Source organism: Theropithecus gelada, chromosome 3 (assembly GCF_003255815.1).
Source record: "Theropithecus gelada isolate Dixy chromosome 3, Tgel_1.0, whole genome shotgun sequence".
In the NCBI taxonomy this organism is placed as follows: domain Eukaryota; kingdom Metazoa; phylum Chordata; class Mammalia; order Primates; family Cercopithecidae; genus Theropithecus; species Theropithecus gelada.
This window is the reverse complement of record NC_037670.1, coordinates 32204843-32214729: the sequence shown is the minus strand read 5'-3', so window position 1 is coordinate 32214729 and position 9887 is coordinate 32204843. Positions and strand designations below refer to the sequence as shown.

The 9887-nt window shown below is 36.5% G+C and overlaps 1 protein-coding gene across 1 annotated transcript; it reads left to right on the top strand.

Annotated features, from left to right (window-relative positions):
* Positions 1–1190: 1190 nt before the first annotated feature.
* Positions 1191–1568, top strand: LOC112621842 (keratin-associated protein 20-2). Its single transcript, XM_025381276.1, has one exon. The coding sequence runs from the start codon at positions 1213–1215 to the stop codon at positions 1414–1416; it is 204 nt and encodes a 67-aa protein (XP_025237061.1). The 5' UTR covers positions 1191–1212; the 3' UTR covers positions 1417–1568.
* Positions 1569–9887: the final 8319 nt, after the last annotated feature.

Sequence of the window (9887 nt, the reverse complement as noted above, 5' to 3'; positions counted from 1 at the left end):
ATGTGAAGCAATGGGCCACCCAGACACCACGTACGTCCTAATATGATGTAATAAAATGTACACAGAGCAACTATAAAATATCACTCTTGTCAACAAATAGTAAAAATACCCAGAATCACATCAACCTTTGTCATCTACCTGCCGATGGTATGAGGGATAGAGGAAGATATGAAAAGGGAAAACAAGAAAGAAATCAGCCACATCTAAAATGCAAGAATTCTACAGGACAATAATAAAGTTTCCTCAAAACAATAAAATGCATTAAAAAGGAATAAAAAAGAACCATCACATCTCTAAAAAGAATTAAAGACATGCCTAACTGTAACAAATGTGTGTCTTAATGTAAAAAAAAAAATGACTATGAAAATACGTTTGGGAAGCAATCAAGGAAAACTGATCACGAATTAACTATTAGAGGATGCCAAATAATTTTGTAATGTCATTGGTGTGATAATGGTATTGTGGCTATCTCTGTATATTTTTTTAGACTTCTGTTGTGATAGAGATGTACACTGAAGTACCTATAAGAAAAATGTTGTCTTGCCTGGGATTTGTTTTAAAATATTCAGCAGAACTAACAGTAACTATAAAAAATGTACAGGGAGAGAAGGAACTGATGACAGAATATTGATGGTTATTAAAATCCAGGGATGTGTTTATAAAGCTTCAAATTACAATTCTATATACTTTTACGTCTGAATAAAATTTACTTATGAAAGTAAATAATGAACAAGAAAAAACTTAGCTGACTCTGCGAAATAAACTCTATAGTTAATGGAAGTTATTTTTCTTTGGAGAAGATTCCCACATAATGTATGTACAAGTAATGATAGAATTTTAAAAATCAATCTTTTACAACCCACTCAATGATTAAATTTGACAAAAAGTTGTCAAATATTTTAAGCTAAACAAAGTGTAAGGGCTTTAAAATAAGAATAAGAAAAATACATTAAAGGCATATGATTTGATCATGAGAAGGCTGACACAATAGCAAAGTCATCTTGTTTATAAAGGCCTCACGTTGTTTAATAAAACAAATACTCAGAAGTATACTAATACAAATTAATAGAAAATATGCAATCTACAGGTCCTGTGATGGGTCCCACCCACCACTGAGGGTGTATATAAAAGGACTGACCTGGGCATATAGGGATATTCAAACTAAAGAAACTGATTCCTTGCTCCTCAACCAAATCCTCCACTCCTGAAACCATGTGCTACTATGTCAGCTACTATGGCAGTCTGGGTTATGGCTATGGAGGCCTGGGCTATAGCTATGACTGTGGCTGTGGTTATGGCCATGGCTATGGAGGCCTGGGCTGTGGCTATGGCTGTGGCTGTGGCTATGGCGGCTATGGATATGGCTGCTGCCGCCCATCTTGCTATGGAAGATACAGGTCCTGTGGCTTCTACTGAAAAATATCTAGCAACTCAACCTAGTGGTCTCTTCCACATGGACTTCCTAAATTTCCCTTTATAATTCTTCATATGAGTAATTCATTTTTCTATTATAAAATGTCAACAGCATCCTTAAGTATCTGGAAGAAAAAATAGGTCAGATTCTGCAAGCCTCATCTAGAGTTATTGAAATCATTTGACATGTTTCACAGATTTTTTAAAAAGCTTTGTTTTGCTATTGTACTGTCATTAAATTGTTGATTTTTGATCAACTTATGTGAGAAGATATAAAAATTTCTTTTAATAAACATCTCATTGAAAATATATTGATTTGTTGCATTTTAATTATGTTTATTGTGCATGTGAGTGTTTGCATTTTGGTGTGTTGGCAAATGGAATAGGAAAGAAGAAAATATGAGAAAAAGAAAGAACACCATCTTCGGAGCATCCCAAGATGACAACGATGTTTAGACTAGTCCAACTTCATGCATATTTCTGTTTCTCTATAAAAATACCTTGTGTTTTATTCCCACTCTTCTTGGTTTTAGTGTCAGCGTTTGAATAGGTCTGAGTGAATTTACTATATTGTGTGCAATTTATCTTTTGTTTATGAACCTATTATCTCAGTGTTTGTTGACTCAAATACCTCAGATGAAATAACTACTTTATTGGCAGATTCCAACCATGTGTTATACTTTCATTCGTTATGGGTATTTAGAGCCCTATTGTCCTGATGTAAATATTTCAGAGGTATCTGTTCATCATGCCAACTTTGGATATATTCAATTAAAATAAATCAATTGAATATACCTCTTTTGGGATACTTCAATATTTTCAAGTGAAAATTTGCAACATTGCTACATCTTATAGCACATGATGCTATCAATGAGAAAACATCCTATTGGGACACGTTATCACAATAATAGAAGTAATATATTCCATTGTCTTAAAAGTGACTGGCACATAGTAGGCCCTCAATAAATATCACTTAAACAATGAAATGTCATTTGCTTAGATGATGGAACATAAAAAAACTATGTTATTTTAATGAATTACATTAACTCAATTGGGAGCATAAGATAAATGGAAACTGTGCACACATATACCTATTTCCATGTCCAGAGTCTCATTGTCCAAATGACGACGTTGTATATAAAGGCACTACCTTACGGAATCTGCTTACAGGAGACATGGAGAATTCGGTCTTGCGCAGCTCTTTTCCATCAACCAACTCTTACAACTTTTCCATCAACAACTTCTATGTTATGTAGATAATAGTAACTTTTTGGTGGAAAAAGATAACTTTTTTGGGCTAACACAATACGATAAGATTGGGCTACACTAAAATACCCTTAAAAAGAATAAGTTGCAATTACTTGTTAACACAAGTAAAAAATACATTAATACATTACCTACAAGGATACTTAAATTCAAATGTAAGTTAGCTGCTAATATTTCGAGTGATTATTCTGAATTATAAAGTCAGCACTATTCATGGCTTGCACAACCAACAACAGAAGATTGAAAAGTCCCTGAACTGCGTGATTGGTGACGTTCAGTCTGAAGAAACAGAGTCCCTTCTCTGTCCTGAACTTTCCATTTCGGACACCATGAGCTGAAATGGCAACTCTCTGATGCCTTGTCCCTGGTTCTGGGCTGGTTCTAGCAGTGTGATATTCTGGCCGTACAGACTCTGTCAGGGTTTCCCTTGAGCAACTCAACTTGCTGGACTCTTCCTTTTGTGCTTCCTGACTCCTCCTCCATACCCACATTGGAAATACTAATTTCATCCCTAACTACTAAAAAAAATGTAATTCAAATTCAGCATGCTGTATTTTGATTAACTGAAATCAATGGGATGTCTTACAACTTACAGAAAAGTTATACTCTTTATTTTGGATTGACATTATTCCTCTTCATATATATTCTTTTCTTTTCCTTTTTTTTTTTTTTTTTTTTAAGACAGAGTGTCTCTCTTGTCTTGTCGCCCAGGCTGGAGTGCAGTGGCACGATCTAGGCTCACTGCAACCTCTGCCTCCTGGATTCAAACAATTCTCCTGCCTCATCCTCCTGAGTAGCTGAGATTACAGGCGCCTGCCACCATCACGCCTGGCTAATTTGTTTGTATTTTCAGTAGAAATGGGGTTTTACCATGTTGGTTCGGCTGGTCTTAAACTCCTGACCTCAGGTGATCTGCCGGCCTCGGCCTCCCAAAGTGCTGGGATTACAGGTGTGAGCCACTGTGTCTGGCCTATATGTTCTTTTCATATATTTCATATGAGAAAATAAAGTTTATGTTAAAATGTATGCTTGATATGATTTGGCTCTTTGTCTCCACCCAAATCTCATCTTGAACTGTAATCCCATAATCCCCATGTATCAAGGGAGGGACCCGATGGGAGGTGATTAGATTATGGGAGCAGTTTTTCCCCCATGTTATTCTCATGTTAGTGAGTGAGTTCTCACAAAATCTCATGGTTTTATAAGTGTTTGACAGTTCCTCCTTCACACTTTCTCGATCTCTCTTTCTTGCCACCTTGTAAAGAAGGAATTCCCTTCTCCTCTGCCTTATGCCATGATTGTAAGTTTCCTGAGGCTTCCCCAGCCATGCGGAGCTATGAGTCAATTAAACTTCCTTTATAAATTACCCAGTCTCTGGTAGTATCTTCACAGCAGTATGAAAATAAATTTACAATGCTCCTGTAAATTTTATTATATTAATTTCTATTATTTTTGCTTTTTCTGTTTGTGTGCGTGTGTGTATGCATTTATCAGAGTGAAGCAGTGAGAGACAGAGAGAGAGAGGAATAGAGAGATTTTGATATCTCCTGCAGTTTTAATGGCTCTGAAAATTTAAGGATCTGGACATCAGTTCCTTTCACCTAAGGTCATGTGTAATCCAGTTTTTATGTGATTCAGCAGCCAGTGCTACATTTGGTCAGACTTCCAATTTACATTCATGTAAGAACATTTTTGATGACATTTTTGCCCAGCAAAATAGTCTTTTTCCTATCACTATATATAACAACCCCTGGGTTTGTCTATTTCTCAACACCCTAAGATTTGGTTGAATTACTTAGCACTGTGCCTCAGAAGAGAGGTAATTCGCTCTTCACACCTCATGTCATCTGGCTGACCTGTAGAGTATAGATAGAATCCCCTGTTGAGTGACTGCTGACTGCCTGATATTTGATGTTAAAATTCTCTGGAAAGGATCTGTTGTTCACCAGCTCACCAGGACGGTGTTGAATGTACTGAGTCACTGTCTCCCTCTTATTCCACTGTTCTTCACATCTGACAGATCCTTTATTTTTATTTTGAAATCCTCAAACAGTAAATGTGTCTATTTATTCCACTTGTCCTTAAGAATCCCCATACATTGGGAAATGGCAATGAGACAACAGAATCTTATGCAATAAGATATTACTTAGGCAAAAGATGCTTCAAAATTTTTCTATTTGATTTTTAATAAATTACAATGTTTTTCCCAATAGTGGTTTAGCCATCATTGGATTTAAAAACTCAATACTATTCGTGAAATCCTGAGTGCTCAACATAGGTGCTAAGCATTATTTGGCTACCTGAACATCTAGCTTAATTATTTGAAGAAATATGCAATACATATAACACTAGATATATATGTGACCTGATGAAGAAAAATGCTGATTTATTTCCAAATTTCAAAAGAAAAACTTCTCCAATGTCTTTTTGCCATTTATAGCATCTCATGCTATAGATGAGAAAGCGAGTGACAAGAGGAGACACAAGAACAATACTGGATGTCACATAACATATTGTCTTAAAATGATTGGTATGGTTCGTAACAAATAAGTAACAATCAGATGAGTGAAAGAGGCTGGCAAAGCTATATGAATTTCTCTCTGAAGTCTCAAGTGATCTTAATTGGAAGCATGGGGGAAAAGCAAGATTTTTCATCATACCTATGCACCCGTCACTAGTTTCGATGTTCAGTGATAATTATGTTCAGTGTTCACTGTCTCAAAATGTTTAGTGTATAACTGGCAGTATTTGGGGGATCAGAGGAAACCTGAGTTCGGCAACTATAAAATCAGAGGAGAAATTTCTTCCCTCTTATGAAAGCTCCCAATAGCTATATTTGGAGTGATGATACATAATTTATATTGATCTCTCTCTTTGACTGTCAAACTTATTGACCTGTACTCTGAAAATAGGTCTAATCTGTTGTACATGAATTATAATTTAGTGAATTTCATTAACTATTTTAAACCAAACAACAACAACACAAAAGTCTTTCCATGACTGTAGGACTTCTATTTCCACCAATACTTCAGGTAACAGCTAAACTCTGAGGAAACAAAAAAGGAATGTGTCACTTTTTGGTCCCTCTGATGCTACCCATATACTTTTAAGAGACGTGTCACTGCTGTAGCCAGGGCATCTGTGAGCACAAACATGACCCCCAGAAAAGAAGACACAGAGTTGAGGATGGAGCACCCACTTAACCATGGTGTGTTTTACAGTTACCTCTCTGGCACATTCATAAGGGATGACAAAAGGAAACATGGAGTGTACACAGTTTCTGTCCGTAAAATGCTCATTTATTTTGAGGAAAGATTGAAGTAATACATATAAAAGGAAAAGGCACATACATAAGTGAAAAAAGCAAACAAAAACTTACTCCTATGAGGAATGGAAATAAAACAGAACAAAACAAATGGGATACCGATTTTCATTATTTGCATCACACCATGTCATCAAATCACATGTATTCAACAGGCTACAGAGTGATTCAGAACCTTGAAAATAGAATAAAAGTTTCATTTTAAAGGTCCATAAATTGATCATGGAATTCTGACATAGGAACCAAATTATCTCAGTTATGAGGGCCTTGTTTTGCCAATAATTAAGGGAATCATGATGTTGTCTGAAGTGAATAAATAAGATCTGTCACACTGCACCGCATGTGATTTTCTCCACCCACCAAGGGCATAGAAAAAGGAACTTGGCAGATGGGGACATCCACACAAAAGATACCTACTTCCTGGTCCTCAACTGAACACTACATTCCTAATATAATGTGCTACTGCGGTAACTGCTACTGTGGCCTGGGCTATGGCTACAGTGGCCTGGGCTGTGGTTATGGCCGTGGCTACTGTTGTGGTTATGGTGGCCATGATTACAGCTGCTGCCCCTCACTGTGCTGTAGAAGATGCTGGTCCTATAGCTTCTACTAAGGAATCCGGGGCTGCTTAGCTTATTGGCATAACCATCTCTTTTACTGGCACTATCTCCAAGTGTCTTCACAGGAGAAATTTTTAAATGTTTTCAAAAATACCAACTATACATTAAACTGTCCTAGAAAAATCAATGAAATTCAACATGGACATTTTTATTCAGCATTACCAATTGGATTGTGTGATAGTTTATAGAAAAGTTTTTCTTTTGTTATTGTATTATCTTTATAACACCATGTAAAATTTGATGAAATTTGCTGCAGTTCTACTAAATTATCACCATTAGTTTGGCACCTATGTTTGTATTTGTGTGCAATTAGTCACCTGTGTGTGGCTGTTGGCAGGAGGGGGAGGGAAAGAGAGAGAGAGAAAGGCAGCTCTTTTCTAACACTGCTCATGTAACATAAGAATATATATACACATCTCCTTTAATCTCTTGTATCATTTCTGTTGGCTTATGCTGTCAATCTAAAAAATGGCTACTTTCTCCAACAATAGTTGTATTTCACATCAGAGAATTTAAAATTCTACATATTTGTACGGCTTGTGTCTTTTGCAACACCAGTGATTGGAATATATCAACTAGGGCTCTACCTCAGTGAAATGTTTCTCAATTTATATATTTATATATATATACATCAACACATTTAATGATGAAAAGAATGTGATAACATTTTAAGGATGGATTACAAATGTCAATGTAGAATCTTATAATATCAAAGCATGCTTTTAATATATGTGTGTGTAGAGAGAGAAACATTCTAAATATTCATATTTTCATATATATGTGTACAAGAGTATATATATAAAGAATGAGGAGGCATTATCATATTGAACATGTCAGCACTAATAATGACATTCTGGCTTATCAACATGGCAGCCAAATAGTGCTTTAAATTATACCAAATTTTGGCGGGAGCGGTGGCTTATGCCTGTAATCCCAGCACTTTGGGAGGCCGAGGCGGGTGGATCATGAGGTCAGGAGATAGAGACCATCCTAGATAACACAGTGAAACCCCGTCTCTACTAAAAACACAAAAAAACTACCCGGGCGTGGTGGCGGGTGCCTGTAGTCCCAGCTTCTCAGGAGGCTGAGGCAGGAGAATGGCGTGAACCGGGGAGGCGGAGCTTGCAGTGAACCGAGATCGCACCACTGCACTCCAGCCTGGGCTACAGAGCGAGACTCCATCTCAAAAAACAATGTACTGAGAGAATACTTAGCTTAACAGAGAGCCAAGTTTCTCCTTGAGATATTTTCCAGATTTTGCAGTTGCAAGGTTCAGTTTCCTAAGACAGTAAGAAACATTTGAAAAGAAGACACAAGTCCATATCAAGGTGATGAGGAGGAAACAGTCACGAGTTCAGGACCTGTCAAGAAGAAGTACCCTTAACTAAAAGACACAAAGGAATATCCTCTACAGGTGGAGGCAGGATTGCTTGAGGTCAGGAGTTCAAGACCAGCCTTGGCAACATAGTGAGACCTCATCTCTACAAGAAATTTAGAAAATTAGCCAGGCATGGTGGCATGTGGCTGTAGTCCTGGCTATTCAGGAGGTGAGGCAGAAGGATCTCTTGAACTCAGGAGCCTGTGTGACCGACAGAGTGAGACCCTGTCTTTAAATAAATAAATAACAAAATAGAAAAAAATCACCAAGTAATCAAATTTAAATTCTAGTTAGTAATGTGATTAAAAACTCAATAGATTTAGTTACAGAAAATCTAAGCTTTAACTTAGGTTGATAAAAACTGTGCGACTGAAGCAAAGATAAAGAAATGGGATGTAAAATATTGAAGACAGTTTAAAGATGTCAGGCCTCATGAATAGTAAACATACATATAATTGGAGTTCAGCAGGTAAGTGTGACAGAAGCCATTTTTTGAAAAGAAAATAAAACATACTTTTTCAAAACTGTTTAAAGACATCACCCTATGTATTACAAAAGCTCTGCACTTCCAAGAATGAAAATAATTAAAGTCACATCTAGGATCAAACCCACCACTTTTGCCAAACTCAGCCTTGTTCACCCAAATCACAGACAGCCCATAAACATGTGAGAGTGAAGAAAATGTTTACTGTTACACAAACTTTGATAAAGTCACTTATTAATTTAAACAGCTTATTTATAGATTATTTTACATTTTTATCTTCAAATAATAATAATTTTATTTCTTCATGTGCACAAATGATACCTTATACTTCTTTTTCTTGCCTGGTTGATTAGACTCTATCTTCAGAACAACACTGGAGAGAGATTGTTTTATCAGTTATTTTCATTTTATTTGTCATCTCAAGAAGAACAATTCAAAATATTTCATCATTATGAATATTTGCTGCCAGTAGTTTGTAAGTATACTTTATTGGAACAAGAATGTAATATATTTATAGCTTACTAAGAGTTGTTATTTTAAATTGTACTTAGGGTTTTAATAAACACTTCTTTTTTTTTTTTTTTTTTTTGAGACGGAGTCTAGCTCTGTTGCCCAGGCTAGAATGCAGTGGCGCAGTCTCAGCTCACTGCAAGCTCTGCCTCCTGGGTTCATGCCATTCTCCTGCCTCAGCCTCCCATGTAGCTGGGACTACAGGTGCCCGCCACCGCACCCAGCTAATTTTTTGTATTTTTAGTAGAGACGGGGTTTCACCGTGTTAGCCATGATGGTCTCGATCTCCTGACCTCATGATCCGCCCGCCTCGGCCTCCCAAAGTGCTAGGATTACAGGCGTGAGCCACCGTGCCCGGCCAATAAACACTTTTTCTGCATCTGTTGATATAGACTTTTACATATTCTTTTCTATCCTGTTATTTTGTTCAATAATACTGACTTTTTTGTACTTTCCTATTTGTTTTAAAATAAAATAAAACTTACAGAAAAGTTGGAAAAAATTCAAAAAGATATTTTATTCCCTAAACAATTTGATTAATTTGCAGCCATGATGCCCCACCACCCTGGAACACTTTTAAGTGTGTATCTCCTACAAATGTGGACATCCTTCTCTGTAACCACAAGACAACCATCAAAACAGGAATAGAAATAGGTTACTACCACCAACTCATCAGACCACATTCTAGTTTCTCAGACTGTCTTAATAATATCATTCATACTAGAAGTACATACTTTAAGATCACAGGCTACATTTAGTTAATTGTGTCTCATTTGTTTTCTTTAATCTAGAATAGTTCCTCAGTCTTTCTTTGATTTTCACCACCCTGATACCTTTGAGGATCACAGATCAAGTATTTTTAAGAGTATTTCTTGATTTGGGTTTGTCTTCTGC

Bases quoted from the DNA above. Each gene is read 5' to 3' on its own strand.
- LOC112621842 (XM_025381276.1), top strand. From the start codon at position 1,213: ATGTGCTACTATGTCAGCTACTATGGCAGTCTGGGTTATGGCTATGGA.